General features: G+C 44.7%; 1 protein-coding gene across 3 annotated transcripts in view; it reads right to left on the bottom strand.

Moving 5' to 3' along the window:
* PCSK2 (proprotein convertase subtilisin/kexin type 2) overlaps positions 1-17304 on the bottom strand; it is a 255468-nt gene that overhangs the window by 24095 nt on the left and 214069 nt on the right. For all 3 annotated transcript variants that reach the window (XM_011962755.1, XM_011962748.1, XM_011962761.1), the window contains 2 exons: positions 3905-4120; positions 1401-1501 (listed from right to left, as the gene is read on the bottom strand). In XM_011962755.1, the coding sequence (XP_011818145.1) occupies positions 1401-1501; positions 3905-4120 (317 nt within the window). The remainder of the gene's footprint in view (positions 1-1400; positions 1502-3904; positions 4121-17304) is intronic.

Raw genomic sequence — 17304 nt, 5'->3', positions numbered from 1 at the left:
GGCAACCAGAAACCCTTCTTGCTTTTGGAGCACTCCTGCTCCCTGGCCCTGTGCAGCTCAGCTACAGGCAGCAGGCTCTGCTAATTGTCTCCTTGCAGATGAAGTGAGCAAGGCCAACTCAGGCTCCAGGGCCCACTGAGGCCCTGAGATGAACAGTTTTACCTTCAGGAAATGTACATTAGATGTGAGTAAATTTTGGCTTCTGTGCTTGATAGGGCAGAGGTCTCTGTGCCTAATAGTTGAGCTTTGACCAGTGTCTTGGCATCACAAATTTTCTACCTGACTTTTGTTAGAAGAATCAAAGTTTAGACTTGTCCAAAGAGAGGAGTCACTCTCAATTTGGGGTCTTATCTGCAAAGGGAGGATAATTATGCCTTTTCTTGTGAAGGTAGAGGGTTGAACTAGGTACTCTTTTGAAGCCCCTTTCTATTCTAGGAACCAACTCCTGCCTCCTTTGCAAATCAAAAAATGCACTGCATCTGTGGAGCGAGACAAGCAGTCCTGCCTAAAGATTGATGCTGGGAGCTCCGGTTGCCTAGCAACTCTACTCTCCTTCCCCAGGAGCCTGAATCTAACTTCTCAGAAGTTGCTGGGAACTGCATTCTCTGACAATTCCCTACACAGCCAGCACTTACACTCACACTACGTGTGTGGTGTCTGAAGCCCGTGTGTTCCTTCTGTGAACATTAGGCCAGCCTCAGGTATCACTAAAAAGATGCAGAGTAGTAGGTGGGCAGGTACCTCCACTGCTACTCAGATCCCAGGTGTATCCAGCAATAGCAATATCTGGCCTCTCCATAGGATGGTAAGGACATAGGAGATGGTCTCCTCTTACCTTTAGCTTGGAAAGTTTCCCAGGAAAGCCCATATCTTGGTCTACACTGCGTGAATTTGCGTATCTTGTTTCAGTGTTAAAAAGTGAATCTACCTCACCAATTAACAAATCTTGAGTGGGACCACCTTGTTTGCCACATGTTCTGAAACACCAGCTTGGCAATTTGATTTTTCTTCAAGTAGCTGATTGTGAATATCACTGGAGTAGAAGAACCCAGGGATGCAGGGAGGACAGAAGGGCAAATCTGGTGAAGAAAGAAATATCTCTGTGCCCTCACTGGGTATCTGAGTAAGTTGCTGATATGTGCTGCTGGGTGTTGTGTGTTCCCGGGAATGTGGTTTTATGGTGTGTGTGTGTGTGTGTATGTGTGTGTGTGTATATGCACACACACATGTGCAGGTGGGCACATGGACCCCTTAGAAATACACAGCAGAGTTCGTTGGCCCTGACTATTCATAGCCTCTCATGTCCACTTTTGCCTCCATGGACACCTGGCATGTGGGCAGAGAGGCACGTATTAGTCCACCCCACAGAGCTGGCCCTGGACCCAGAGCTATGAACATACTTAGCCTCCAGAGCCAGTGCAAACACGCCAGCTGCCTCGGGGGCAGCTGCAGATGTCCCAGAATGCCTCAGAGTGCAGTTGCCGTACAAATCTGTGGTTGCCTGGAAGGGAAGATAATGAGTATGAGTGAATAAATCACACTATTTTGAACCCCCCACAGTGTAGAGCAGGGGATTATCTACTCCTTTTATTTATTTATTTGTTGAGACAGACTCACTCTGTTGCCCAGGCTGGAGTGCAGTGGCGTGATTTCGGCTCACGGCAACCTCCGCCTCCCAGGTTCAAGCGATTCTCCTGCCTCAGTCTCCCAAATAGCTGGGATTACAGGCACGTGCCACCACGCCCGGCTAATTTTTGTATTTTCAGTAGAGATGGGGTTTCGCCATGTTGGCCAAGCTGGTCTCGAACTCCTGACCTCAGGTGGTCCACCTGCCTCGGACTTCCAAAGTACTGGGATTACAGGCATGAGCCACTGCACTCAGCCTACTCCTTTTATTTAAACTATGCTTTGTCCCAAGAAGATTAAGAGGAAACTAAGGATAAGCTTAGCATCCATATGCCTCTCTTTTGCCCTAGGTTTCATCTGAGCTTCCTAGTAGCCCCTGTAAAAGGGGACACATAGTCAGTTATAGTTACAGTGTCCACAAGATAAATGAGTTGTTCAAAGAAGCATATCTGTGGCTATTCCAGAGACTAGAGAGAGATTTATTTCCTGAAACCTAAAAGGAAACACTATGAAGTGGGAAGTGATGTCAATACCCCCACCCTAGTTTTGTTGCATCAGGACTGGCCCTTGGAAAGGCCAAAGGCCATGTCGTTAGCATTTCTTTTTCCTTCACGGGGGAAAGAGGGGCATTCCCGAAGAGGAAGAATCAACATGCTCAGCTAAAGTCTACCTGGAAGGGCAGGCTATTAAAAAATGTTTCTCTACATCTAAAATCCACAGAGAGATTCTGAGACGTGTTGAGTCAAGACAACCCAGTATGTGGGTATCACTTCCACAACTCTTATTTAGAGGGGAGACTGGTAAATAGATTTTTAAAGGACTTTCACAAAGTGAAAAACCTCATTTTCAATGTTTGTGAGAGCCATGATTTTAATGATTTTATTAAAATCATGTCTAAATGATAGGAATTCTTCCTCTGTCTGTAGGATCCTCAAGAGAACCTATTATTTTGAGGAAGAAATTACCAGGGAGGTTTAAGGGCATCTATTGAGCAAAATTATGGTACTCAGAGGAAACTCAAGGCCTTTAGCCAGCCCAAGTAGAGAAAGTCATAAATATGGGTTGAGGACGAAGTTACACCACTGAGAGGCCTTTGGGGTAGGGAGTGGAGCTTCCAGGCGTGTGAGTGAAGTGTCACCTCACCTGTCCCTGTCTGTGCTGCCCTCCTCCCTTTCTGTCCATACAGCCTATAGGATAAGAGGGGTCAAAGTCCCCTTCTGTTTGGGAGAAGCTGGCACATTCTTCATCCTCCCCAAGACCAACGGGGAATGCAAGAGGGCTCGTGGGAAGGATAGGATTTTAAGGTCTGCGTCCCTTTCAGGTAAAGGGCTTCTCCTGGCTCACACAGGGGCATGACCATCTTTCCAAGTTGGGATCCCAAGTGGGAGTATGGGATTGAAACACTGGATGGTACTAATGATTTTGTCCTGAGCTCCTGTCTTCCTCTCTCCGGAAGCCTCAGTGGAGATGGGTGCAGCCAGTCAGGATATAACTCATGCATGACTACTGAACCACCTACTAAATCCTGGTTTGGAGGTGTGAGAAAAGGCTGATCTGTGAGCAAAGTCTCCAGAGAGGAAAAGATCCAAAAAGGCTTATCATGCTTTACAGATGATATACTTCCCAGGGGCTTGGAAAATTCACCATTATATCTAGTTGCCAAGAAAGGAAGATTTTTTTTTTCTTTGCTCAGAAAAGAGTGACAGACAATCTAAATCTATGATTATTAGTCTTTTTTTTTTTCTAAAAATCATGGTTCCATTTTAAAATATGATGAAAATCACAAGTCTTTCCCTGAGAAAATAACAGATGCTTGTGCAATTTTAGGGGGTTTATGGATCCAGAAAAGTCCATCCATGAATGTTGTTTTTTAAATTACTATAAATACACAGATGGGTTCTTGTTTCAGACAGGGTTACAGTGTGATGCCTTGGTTCTTACAATGAGTTAGTTATTCTTGTAAGTGATGGAATGGGGCAACTGATTGGTAAACCAGACTTCATCATTACTTGTAAGCCAAAAATAATAAACAAGAAAATCTATGGAAAATGATGTGGAAAAGAATCCTCACCGGTCATGCTCCTGGCTTGCAGATGGGAGGTCTGTGCCTTGTTAGAAAGCAGGGCTGGGCATAGAGAAAAGGGGTCTTCCCCTCAGAGCCTTAGTTCAGGCTCCAAGAGAGGGGACAGGAGGGGAGCAAGTCAGTGTCCCAGCATCCTACCGTGATACAGAGGTGCGGTGGCCCTAAGGAAACAAGGACAGAAGGGGACGCGCTCACCACACCGGCCTCGGGGTTCCTTTTCCTCCCGTTGCTGAAGGTGGAAGCCAGGGTGGAAGAGCAGCTCTCGTCGTACAGGGCGGTCCTGCCGTCGTTGATGGCTGAGTTGATGGAGATGGTCCACATGCTGGAGGCGTAGCCGTCGCAGTTGCAGTCATCATAGCTGCCGCCATCCCCGGAGGCCCACACGTAGATGCTGCCTTTGCCGCCGCGGCCCTGGGGGGAGCAGGGGAGACGCTGCTGCTACCCTACAGCCTGGGCTGCGAGGGGGCAGGGGAGGTCTCCAGCCCAGGGATTGGGCTTCTTCAGCAGCTGAACCTACAGACTGGGTGCACTTTTTAAACTGGGTTGGACACCATATCTTTCTGGCAGGGCATCGTGGGAAACTTTTTTTTCCAGGAAGAAGTCAATCTAAAAAAGTCAACTGAATTTACCATTTAAGCTGGGGATAATAAGGTAAGAAAAGTGGGAAGAACTGCCTTAAAATTTACAAATAAACTGCTTTTTAAAAAAGCTATAAAGGTGATACATGCTCACGATGAAAAGTTTAACTGTATGGAAAGGAAAATAAAAAACTCTCTAGAGGTAATTATTATCTCATTTTTACATCTCCTTATGTATCAGACATTTTTCAGTGAAATGCAAGTATATGGGCACATATTTTTTCTTAGCTACATAAGCTATACAAAACATTTTTTTTCTTTTTCTTTTCTGAGATGGAGTCTCGCTCTTTCACCCAGGTGGGACTGCAATGGCACTATCTCAGTTCACTGCAAGCTCCGCCTCCCGGGTTCACACCATTCTCCTGCCTCAACCTCCCCAGTAGCTGGGACTACAGGCGCCCACCACCACGCCCAGCTAATTTTTTGTATTTTTAGTAGACATGAGGTTTCACTGTGTTAGCCAGGGTAGGTCTCGATCTCCTGACCTCTTGATCTACCAGCCTTGGCCTCCCAAAGTGCTGGGATTACAGGCATGAACCACCACGCCCGGCCCACAAAACATTTATAGAAGATATATACCTTTTATTTTAAATAGCTATATATCAATATATAAATTTAAATATGATATGTAGACATTATAAATATAAAGCATACATTTACTCCACAATATACAAAATTCTTACATATGTGTGTGTGTGTGCATATGTATATACTTTTTCTTTTTTATTCAGTTGGATACTAGAATCCTTTTAAACACATAATATATGACATTTTACTTGTGCAAGGGAACTCCAAATGTAGGAGGAAAGTCTAATATGATCAAGTAAAACACACAGTGAATAAAACCTTAAACACACAGTAGAATGCACAATAGTTATTGCCACATGCTCATTGGTTTAAATGACAAGCTTTGCATAAACCCCTACAGTTAGCATGGCTCTTCTCCTCAAACCATGTTCTTAGAGGTTCTTAAAAATCCTTTTCTTTTCCTTGTCTTCTGAGTATTCTCCGCTCTACCTAAACAACTCACATTTGGGCCACTTGCTTCTTGCTTCCCATTTTCTTACCCCAAGGCAACGGGGCTTCGGGCTGCTTAGTTTTCACCTGTGGGCTGGGAGGGTGGATAGGAGTGCAGCCACACGGTGTGGGAGGCAAGGGGCGGGTGCAACCTTCAGCCACTCCACAGCCTGGCCCAGGGTGGCTTGGTTACCCTCTACAGGGAGAAGACAGAAGAGACTGTCAGGGAAAGTGTCTCCCTGTGTGGTCACCAGGTGTCCATGGTCCTTATGCTTGAAGCTGATACTAAATCAGTGGTTTAAGGGTGGAGAAGCCAGAAGGAAGAGAGATGATTGGATTACCTTCAAGCACTCTCTGCCCCCTGACAATCAGATGTGACATTTTCAATTGCTTCTAACAGGACTGGGAATTAATTAGCCTGTGATTGATTTGAATCGACAAGGGAACAAATATTTATTCAACCACTAGCTGGGAACTATTCTCAGCATCTTGGTAAATCTGTGCTGGAAAACTCCAACCAAAACAAGGAAGTGCTCTCAGAAACCAGGATCGTGAGGGACATAGATCATCCCTACAGTTGGTGTGGAAGATCATACTCTCAAACAGACTCAAATTTGGGCTCAGTATCAAGAAACAGCAAAAGTGCGGCTGAGTGCAGTGGCTCATGCCTGTAATCCCAGCACTTTGGGAGGCCAAGGCAGGTGAATCACCTGAGGTCGGGAGTTTGAGACCAGCCTGGCCAACATGGTGAAACCATGTCTCTACTAAAATACAAAAATTAACTGGGCGTGTAATCCCAGCTACTCGGGAGGTGCAGTGAGCCAGGATTGCACCATTGCACTCCAACCTGGGCAACAGAGTGAGACCCCCATCTCAAAAAAAAAAAAAAAAAGCAAAGTGTAACTGATATGAGTCATAATAAATGAGTGAGTGAGGTTAACCATCTGCAGAACTTTCTCCTGAATCAGTCCACATGTAGATGTAACATCTCACATCTCACTGCTAGTGAGATGAAGCAACCTTTGCTAAAATGAAGGAAATTGATGCTAAACATTCTCTTCTTGGTGTGGGGAGTGTGGTAGATTGATTGTGACCCCAATTATTCATGATTTCCTGTATTTACGCCGTGTGCACTATGCCTTTGCAGCCCCATCCATCAAGAGGAGGGGTCTATTTCCTAGCCCTAGAATCCAAGCTGGCTTTATGTCTTGCTTTGGGCAATAGAATGTGGTGGAAAGTGATTCTGTGTCAGTTCCAAGTTTCAGTCCCAAGAACTCCTGTGTTTTCTGATCTATCCCAGAACTCCATTGCACCATGAAGATAAGCCTAGGTTAGCCTCCTGATTGATAAGAGACAAGTATTCCAGTAAAATTCACTGCCCCTGCTGCCAGCTGCCAGACACAGGAGGGAGGCCATCCTCGGTTAGTCAGTCTCTACCTCTCTCTCCTGAGGTTAGCCCAGCCTGGTCCAGATCAGCAGAACAACCCAGCTGACCTGTAGACCCAAGAGCAAAATTAAATGATTGTTATTTCAAGCTACTGAGTTTTGGGGCAGTTTGCTATGCAGCCAGCTCACTGCACAGAGTGCAACTGTCAGCCTGTTTCTGAACCGTAAACAGCAAACATTAATTTTGTTTTAAACCGTCAGATTTGCCCACAAGAATATTTCGTTTTCTAGGAATACTAAACTTTGTTTTCTTAAGCTAGATTGGACACATGAAGCAACAATAATTGTGTCCTTGCTTCTAGTGATTGGGTTTTAGCACCAAATAGTCCCTGGCTTCTGGGAAAGATGGGCCAGTGAGGAAAAATCCCTAGTTCTGGGGGTAGAAATGAGTGGGGAAGGGACCTCCATAAGAGGACCTGGTTATGGGATGGAGCTGTTGCTGGCATGCCACCCTACTTTGGTTTGAACTTATATGCCCCCCCAAATTCATATGTTAGAACCTAAGACCCAACATATATTAGAACCTAAGACTCTTAAGAGGTAGGATCTTTAGGAGGTAATTAAGTCATGAGACTTCGGTCCTCATGAATGGGATTACTGCCCTTATAAAAGGGCTCCAGGGAAGTAGCCAGGCCCCTTTTGGCCCTTCCACCATGGGAAGACCCAGCGTTCATCCCCTCTACGGGACATAGCAACAAGGCACCATCTTGGAAGCAGAGAGCGAGCCTTCGCAAGACACTGAACCGCCCAGTGCCTAGATCTTGGGCTTCTGCTTAAGGCTTGACCCATTTCTGCCTCTCAGCTTCACCTGAACAGGAGCTAGGCAGAAATCAAGACAGAACAACTATGGCTCACATCTAAACCATAACCTGTTAGAGGAAGAAGTGCAGAAAACAAAGGGTGACTATCATCGTAAGCATTTCTATAGCACTTACTGCATGCCAGGGACTTTGTTAAGTACTTTATGTATTATCCTACTCAGTCCTCACAGCCACCCTACAGGCAGCACCATTTACACTGGCCACACAAAGGATACAACACTTAGGAAGAAATTCAATAAATCTAAGAAAAAAAAAAGCTAAGGAAGTGCTAAATAAGGCTTTGAAACTCTCTGAACTCTATGGAAGGAGGGACAAAGACGAAAATCTGATCCCATGGAAAGATATTGGCCATGTTCTTGAATAGAAAGACAGGATTACAGAGATGTCAATTTTCCCTATGTTAATATATAAATGTGCCAGGCATGGTGGCTCACGCCTGTAATACCAGCACTTTGGGAGGCCGAGGTGGGCGGATCACCTGAGGTCGGGAGTTCAAGACCAGCCTGACCAACATGGAGAAAGCTCGTCTCTATTAAAAATACAAAATTAGCTAAGCGTGGTGGCGCATGCCTGTAATCCCAGCTACTTGGGAGGCTGAATTAGAATTGCTTGAACCCAGGAAGCAGAGGTTACGGTGAGCCGAGATTGCGCCATTGCACTGCAGCCTGGGCAACAAGAGTAAAACTCAGTCTCAAAAAAAAAAAAAAAAAAAAAAAATATATATATATATATATGTAACTTTATCCCAATAAATATACAATGTATCAATTGAGATTCAGCCATGCAAATATTGCCACACTTGGCAGGTCAACAGAGGGAATTTTATCCAGGGAATAGGTGTTAAAGGAAAGCCTAAAACCCAAAAGGGACATGGGAAGTCACCCATGGATTAGAGGGTGACCCTGGAGCTGGAGGACAAAGGGAGGCCATTACCCAAGAGCCAGCACTGTGGGCGGGGCTGTCTGCTGGAGGGCAGAGTCTCAGCCCTAATCCTGCAGCTCATGCTCAGTGAGAGGAATGGCCGTCAGCTGCCTGAGGCATGTAGGCCAGCCTGGTGGCTCATGCCTGTAATCCCAGTGCTCTGGGAAGTGAAGGCTTGAGGCGAGAGGAGAGCTTGAGGCCAAGAGCTTGAGACCAGCCTGGGCAAAGTAGCAAGAGCCCCACTCACCCCCTTCTGTACAAAATAAAAAATTAGCTTGGCATGGCAGGGCACGCCTGTAGTTCTAGCTACTCGGGAGCCCGGGAGTTTGAGGAGTTGGAGTCTGTACTGAGCTATAATCACACCACTGCACTCCAGCCTAGATGACAGGAAAAAAAAAAAAAAAAAAAGGCAAGTGCATTTAGGTGAAATTAAATGAGTGGTGCAACTCCACTTTGAATTCTGCCAGTCTTTTGAAGTTTAGTGAGATTATAGTGTTTCTCAAAAGTTTTTATCAAATGCAAACTTTTAACCTAGGCACTATGGAGTGTACTTAACCACCCTGGTTCTCAAGCAGTGTGGACTTTTGCTTCAGTGTGGAGTGATGGAGACAATTTTGGTGGTCACAACCATGTGTGTTTTACTAACATCTAATGGATAAAGGCCAGGGAGACTACTAAACTTATATGTAAAGGACAACCTCCTCACCACCGATAAAATAGTATTTGGCCCAGAATGTCCACATGCTCAGGCTGAGAAATCCTGCTGACCCAATAGTAAAGGGCAGTGAGTTGGAACTTGCTGGGCGTGGCCTTAAGTAGCCTCTCACAAGCCCGAAACTTCTGAAACGTTCAAGCAAATTTTTTATTTTGCTCACAATATAAAAATAATGTTACAAATTGCTTACCATCAGCTAAGGTGACATTCCAGCTAGAGACTGGTGCAGTGGCTTGCTGTGTCCCCAGTGCATCGCCTACATTCGAGGAGGTGGAAATTCCACTTTGAGAAACTTGTGGCTAAAGTGAGTCAGTCCCTCTACCCTAACCAATGGGTAGGGGCCCGGGTTAATGACCAGAACAGGCCCTGGTCCGGGGTTGGTATGGGTTTAGGGTGCAGACCCCTGGTGAGGCAAGCCTGGGAGAGCTTATCTTTTTGTAAACAACTATAGTAATTGTTATTTTCCAGTCATCTTGATTTCTTAATACAACATTAACATACCTTGGAAAAAGTTAGTGTATTTTTTACTATGAAAATAATATTTATTGTAGAATAATTGGAGTATAGAAGATGAAGGAAATAAAAATCATTTATAATCTTACATGAATAGATAATCACTGGTGATATTTTGTGGATTCCTGTCAGTTTTACATATAAATGCAAAGTATAAGAATGGGCTTGAAAGTGAAACTGGGATAATAAAAATAGACAGACTTTCTTGGCCTGCTTAAAATGTATTTCTCACAATTTATATAATTAACATTTTTATGTGATTAAATACTCTTCTACACCATAATTTTTTGTTAGTTTTATGAAATAGCCATTCTGCCATTTATTTACACCCTTTCCTGAATGTACATGGAATGTTGTCTCTAGTTTATAAAAAAGTACTTTATGTTTAAAATGAACATAATCTTATATATGTCTTTGTAGGTTTGTTTTCTTAGGCAGTGTTTCTTTTTTTTTTTTTTTGAGACGGAGTCTCGCTCTGTCCAGGCTGGAGTGCAGTGGCCGGATCTCAGCTCACTGCAAGCTCCGCCTCCCGGGTTCATGCCATTCTCCTGCCTCAGCCTCCCGAGTAGCTGGGACTACAGGCGCCCGCCACCTCGCCCGGCTAGTTTTTTGTATTTTTTAGTAGAGACGGGGTTTCACCGTGTTAGCCAAGATGGTCTCGATCTCCTGACCTCGTGATCCGCCCGTCTCGGCCTCCCAAAGTGCTGGGATTACAGGCTTGAGCCACCGCACCTGGCCCAGGCAGTGTTTCTAAAAGAGGAAATTTTGGGTGAAAAAAATGAATGACGATTCTTGGTTCATCTGCCGTATTATTGCTTTTGATAAAGTTTGTTAACAGTTTATATGTTTACCAGCAGTGCATGAGAATTCTATATTCAGCTCATATGGACCATAATTTAGAATTGTCATTTCTTAAAAATAGTTTTGCCAATTTGGTGGGTAAAAATAGTACCTCATTGTTTTGAGTTATATTTTTTCACTAAAGTTGAATTTATCTTTTTGTGTCTTTCCTGCTCATTTGTATTCTTGCTTTATTATTTAGCAAAGCCCCAAGTCCCAAAAGATAATATCTTTTGCCTATTTTTTTTCTTTCATAGAATTTTTTTTTTTTTTTTTTTTTTGAGGCAGAGTATAGCTCTGTCCCAGGCTGGAGTGCAATGGTGTGATCTCGGCTCATTGCAGCCTTCGCCTCCCGGCTTCAAGATATTCTCCTGCCTCAGCCTCCTGAGTAGCTGGGATTGCAGGCATGTAGCACTGTGCCCGGCCAATTTTTATTTTTAGTAGAGATGATGGAGTTTCACCATGTTGGCCAGGCTGGTCCTGAACTCCTGATCTCAAGTGATCTGCCCACCTTGGCCTCCCAAAGTGCTGGGATTACAGGCGTGAGACACCTCGCCTGGCCTCATAGTATTCTTTTTACTGGTTTGTAAGAGCTCTTCCTGTATTAAGAAACTGAGCTAGATTTTTATTATCTACCTGCATATATATTTACTCAGTTTTTTCTTTTCCTTTTATGTGTTGGATTTAGACTTGCAGACATTTTTCCATTATATTACTTTAATCTGTTATTAAAATATGAATTTTAAAATAAACACATTTTAAATTGCACATGAAACAATGTATTGATTTGTGAATATTGCCTTTCTGCCTTTCTGCACTTGTTGTTCATGAAAAATTTTATTCAAACTATTCATGAACATCTTTGGCAAATTTTATTCAAACTATTCATAAACGTCTTTGACATTTGCACATTTGTCCTCACTAGGTCAACTGGTTACCTCTTGAGCTACCTAATTCTTTTGGTGCACATTGTGGTAGTCATTGCTGCTGCTTGCTAAATATTGCAAACTGTCCATGGTCTGAGCCCATGACCAGGCCTCTTTGTGGTTGGGTGAGGTCTTATAAACCATTTTAATCCATCAGTTGTGAGTGGGAGTGATGGTAGACAGTATCCTTTCTAGTTTGGAACTTTTACTCATCAGTTCCAGACTCTGCAGAGACCCTGTGGGTTCTGTGGTAGTTCAGTGGGAGTAGGGTATCAGGTTCCCTGGAAGAGCCAAGCTAAGGACGGTGCAGTCGCCCTGGCCTCTGATTTAAATCCTCACCTCGATTCAGTGTTTGATGGCACCTGTGGTCATCTTTAATTGTTGTCTGGTTTTCGTGTAACCACCTTGGAGGTCAGAATCCTGTGTTATTCTGTTTCACTGCTCAAAGGATCCAGCCATTGTAGTGATGAATCTTTCTGATTTCAGAGGTGCTGCTGAGTTTACTTTCGCATCAACTTCTAACCCCAGGTGAATTTCTCACTGGGCCCAGGTGGGCCAACAGATAGCGCCAAAGGGTGGGTGACCAACTCTCTTGGTTTGCCCAGGATTGAGGGGTTTCCTGAGATGTGGGACTTCTCAATGTGAAAAACAGGGAAGTCCCTGGCAAAAGGAGACGGCTGTTCACAAGGATCACCCAAAACCCACCAGACTTTTCTCGTAGTTCTCTTTATCCCAGAAATGAAAGGAGGGACGGTAATGGCACCAGCTGTTTCCAAGGCCGAGCTGCAGATTCCACGCTGCAGCAGTTCTGCTCAGTTGCGACCCTCATCTGGCTGCAGAGCATAAATCTGGGCTCGCGGAGTATTTGTGAGAGCTCCTTGGCAGGAGGCATTCATCGTCTGCCAGAGGCCCTGGCACTCCCTGCAACGGTGTATGACCCACGGCTCTGATTAAATTTCAGCAGGCGCACTGTGGCCTCCTCTCGCCCATGCCTGATTAATCACTGTCTCCCCAGGCAACTCTCTGTTCCCTGCTTTCCTGGATGGTGGTTTTCTTGTAAGTGGTCCCCATCCATACATTCCAGCTGGAAGAAGACCTGTGATCTGTACTTTGCCCTTTGCAGCCCCTTAGGGAGTAAACAATCAATGCGCGGTCTCATCTGTACCTCAGATAATTTTTGTAGCCTTGTTTTTAAATATTCCTAAAATATTCCCTCCAGTAACAACTCCAAAGAGTGATTAAGAAGAAGTTGGGATGTAGTCATCAGAGCCAGCAAAAGGTGTGCCAGGGTTGCCCTGGGTGGCTGTATTTTCTTAAGTTGTGGAAAGAAGTTCATGAATCAGTTGTCACTTTCAAGACCTTCTAGTGTCACCCGAACTCCCCTTCTGGTTGTCAGAGCAAAATAAGATGCTGTGTCCTATAATGCCTGGTTTTTGTAACTCCCTCTTTGCAAGGGCTACATCCTTTTCCTGAGCAGTAAACACATCACCTTGCCAGTGCTTTATCTATCCAGAGAGTGATGACTCTACGTCTCAGGTCAGGTTTTGCTTAAGCTGCACTTTGGGAGTTGTGTGTGAGCCCATATCCCTTGGACTTTAGAGTTCCCTGCGCCTGGGAGTTTCTAAATGTCAACATATGCATCTTTTTGTCTAAGGGCTTCCAAGAGGCTGAAGGCTGCTTTGCGCATCTGTCCTCAGGCAGAAAGCACTGGGGCATTTACAACCTTTTGAGAACAAACCTCATCAATGGGTTTTATTCCAGCTCCTTTCCCATAGGGTGGGATACCTTTGGGGTGTGTTCTCAAGTTTTGGTGTGGGTTTCTGAAGTTTCCCAGTGGCATTAAGCTCCAGTTGCTGACAGTGATGACTGGCAGGATAGCATACCCTTAACTGGTCCTGTCTCTTTCCTGCCACACCTCCCATTCATCACTGGTATTCTCTTTACCTCCCCAATAAACTACTTCACCCCAAATCTTGCCTCAGGATCTGCTTCTAGGAGATCTAAAACTAAGACAGAAGTCGATTATTGAACCTTCTCACAATTCAGGCATCTCTTACCCTCTTCCCATATACAATGTGAAAAATGCTGTAACTGTAAACCCAACACATAGACTACAAAGCTAAAGATTAAAATAAGCAAAAGAAAAAAAGGATTTCCTTCTCGCCCACTCCTCACTGCTTCTCTCAGGTATTTATTAAGCAAATGTAGGAGGTGCAAACTTCAAATCCCTAAGGAACCAGGTAGGTGAGGTTTGTGTGAAGCAGGTATCAGACAACTGGGAATAGGGGATCTATGGCAAACAGTGCGTGCCCCGATAAAAGTCTCTTATCCATCTTCTCTTTGTTCTCTTCCTTTAAATCATTACTACGTTGGTCAAACAAAACATACGTACAGGATGATAAAATTGAAAGACAAACGTAAGTGCCTTGTGTAACAGGTAGTTCTCTGACTCCTTTGTTTATGTGAAGATTGCCTTTCAGAGATGGATTTTCCCTTAGAGTAGAGCAGGCAGTGGAAGTTACTGGGAGAAAACCTTCGCTAATGCACAATGCACCCTCACTTCCAAAATGCTACAATGTTGTCCAAAAAATGTCACCTTGAAACAAGGAAAGATTCATTCCCATTGCTTGGGGAAATTTATTCCCATTGCTTGGGGAAATTTATTCCCATCGCTTGGGGAAAAGTCAAATGAGAAATCATGTAGTTTTCATCATACTCACTCTGCTTTCTAAAAAATGTACATGCTGTCATCTGAAGATCAGTCATAACAATTTTTCTCTTAAGCTTCAGCGGGCTCGGCATGCTTTGCAGGACAATCACACTTAAAAGGGCCTTTTCACCTGCAGCCAGGGAGACTACAGATGGAGGAGAGAGAAATATCCTGCTTCGAGAGGCAGTGGAGCAGTGCAGAAGTCCGTGGAAAATGACAGGGGCACCCAGGGATGTGGAGCACTGCCACCATCTGTACTGTCAGTCTGGACAGAGGGCAGACATCTCCTACCTGCCTGACTCTCTTTTGGCCTCAGGTGTCAAAAAAAGTGCCTCTCAGTGAAAATCCATGTCTGCTGAGGAAAGGGGGAATCTGCCAAGTGTTCCCCTGGGCACCTGCTGTCACCTGGTCTGGGGCTTGGATGTGTAACCATTTCTCTCCAGTCACACGACGAATAATGCAATAAGGAAACAGGCTGTCTGTGCATCAAAAATTTCATCCTAAACGCTTCTTAAGGAGACCAGGCATTGAAACAGGGTAGGGACGTCACTTTCGTGCCACCCAATCCTGTTGTCAGACATTCTCTGTAAACCACATTGTGTCACTCAAATGCCGGGCTCATGTCGCTGTTTCAGGTGGGTTGAATTTCAACAGCAGACTGGCGTAACCTTGTAATAAAGCGTCTTCACTATTTCCTAAACAGTGTAGCAATGGACATTGAACTGCTGTCGCCATGATGTTCACTTCGAGGACTCTGTTTCCCATTTCATAGTTGTGTTTCTGGGATCCTTGTATTTAATGTAAAAGTGATGAATTCCTTAAGTTGTGAGATCTTTCCTTGACTTAGAAAAGTCTTCCACAGTCTTGGGGTAACTTAGGACTCTGGTTGGGAAACTTGTCATTTTGAGGAAACATCAAACCTTGGGGTTTCAGGTGTTTTTCTTCCTGTTTCTCCACTTCCCAAAGGGAACTTCCAGACTCATGAAGGCAAGGGTGACTGTTACTCGCAGGGAGAACACATAGGTATGTAAGTGCTATAATTTAAGGGAAGTCAGAAGAGTCCTCTAATGAGGGGTGTGCTGTTAAATGTTTAACAACCAGCTCTCTGAAGGGGGCATAAAAGGACTTTATTTTTAGTGTTTGTCAATTTCCATGTCTAATTTCAAGCTCCCAATTTGATGTTATTGGGAGCTTTTCAGCACAGCACTGTCCCTAGCTTGGACACATGTTTCTCTCCTAGGACTGCATCATGAGAATTTTGGCGTGCTCATTCCTTCGAGGAAGCTATGTCAGAGAAGGGAGGGAGGGAGACTTCTCAAGGTCCTGAACTAGAAGAAAAAAATTGTAATTGGATAAACTCTTGACCCTCTTGGCTGTAAAGGAGAGGGCCAGGTGACGTCAAGTGACCTTGAACAGTGACCAGGTCATTCCCACACTGCCAAACCTCTTTTTTGACCATCCATTCTAAGATTGGAAGGTGCATTAGTTTGCCAGGGCTGCTACCAAAGGACCACAACAAAAGGACCAAAGTAACAACCAAAGGAACACCAATTGGGCTTAAACAACAGAAATTTCTTGCCTAGAAGTCCTGGAGACAGGAGTGTCAGCCACCTCTGCTGACATTTCCATCTCCAGAACTTCTAGGAATAGAATCCATCTCTAGAAGTTCTGCAGACATAATAGGTTCTATTCCATTCCTAGAAGTTCTGGAGACAGAATCTATCTCATTCCTCTCCCAGCTCCTGGTGGGCTGTTGGCCATCTCTGGCTTCCCTGGGCTTGTAGATGCATCCCCAGCCCCCTCTGCCTTCATCTTCACATGCTGTTCTCCCTGTGTGCGTATCTGTGCCCAGATGTTCCTGTTCTATTTTTTTTTTTTTGTCTTTTAAATAAGGACACCAATCATATTGGATTAGGGGCCCACCCTACTCCAATATGACCTCTTCTTAATTAATTAGATCTGCAATGACCCTATTTCCAAATGAGGTCACATTCTGAGATACTGGAGATTAGGACCCCAACTTATGAATATTTGGGGACAGAATTGAGCGCACAACAGAAGAGGTGCTGATACGGTGTGGCTGTGTCCCCACCCAAATCTCATCTTGAATTCCCACATGTTGTGGGAAGGACCCAGTGGGAGGTAACTGAATCATGGGGGTGGGTCTTCCCCATGCTGTTCTCTTGATAGCGAATAAGCCTGATGAGATCTGATGGTTTTAAAAAGGGGAGTTTCCCTACATAAGCTGTCTTCTCTTGTCTGCCACCATGGAAGACATGCCTTTCACCTCCCACCATGCTTGTGAGGTCTCCCCAGCTATGTGAAACCATAAGTCCAATAAACCTCTTTCTTTTGTAAATTGCCCAGTCTTAGGTATGTCTTTCACACCAACAGTGTGAAAACGGATTAATACAGGTGCATACAGTCTTACATTTCTGTTCAGACCTTTGAAATCATTCAGTAGCTCAGAAGAAACTGCTCCATCAGATGCCTAAGAAGACTGTGAATACAGACAACTACCCTTTGATGTCCTCAGAGAAAAAACAAAGAGATTTTGTTAGAAACCTTCTGATTGGCCTCTGACCCTGCAAGTTCTGAACCTTCCCAACAGAACCACATTTCTTGGTTTTGGAGCCTCATCTTGGGGTGTTTCCCCTAATTTTGAACCAAAATTTCCCTGAAAGCATCGAGGGCAAGTGGCAGCTGGAGCACAGACTAACAGGTTGTAACAAGCAAGGATGCCAATGGGGTGGTGTCCAGTGGGAAACACCTCTAAGCATAAGCCTCCAGGAAGAGGAAGGGTGGGTTGGAGAGCGGGAGCCACGAAGCCGGGGAGAAGCAGACGGGGTGAGTGTGGCCTAGCCCCGTGACCACAGAGCCCCCCTGTGGCTCTCCACACATTCTTGGGGCTGGCATCCTACAGCCATCTTGGACCAGGATGTCTGTCCGGTCCCAGGCACTATGAGGTCTTGCGTGAATCGATCTCATTGCCCTGATCCCTCCTGATGCAGTCTTTTTTTTTTTTTTTTTTTTTTTGAGGCAGAGTAT

This window comes from Colobus angolensis, unplaced genomic scaffold (assembly GCF_000951035.1).
Source record: "Colobus angolensis palliatus isolate OR3802 unplaced genomic scaffold, Cang.pa_1.0 Scaffold117, whole genome shotgun sequence".
NCBI classification, from domain to species: domain Eukaryota; kingdom Metazoa; phylum Chordata; class Mammalia; order Primates; family Cercopithecidae; genus Colobus; species Colobus angolensis.
This window is presented reverse-complemented; position numbering and strand designations above follow the sequence as displayed.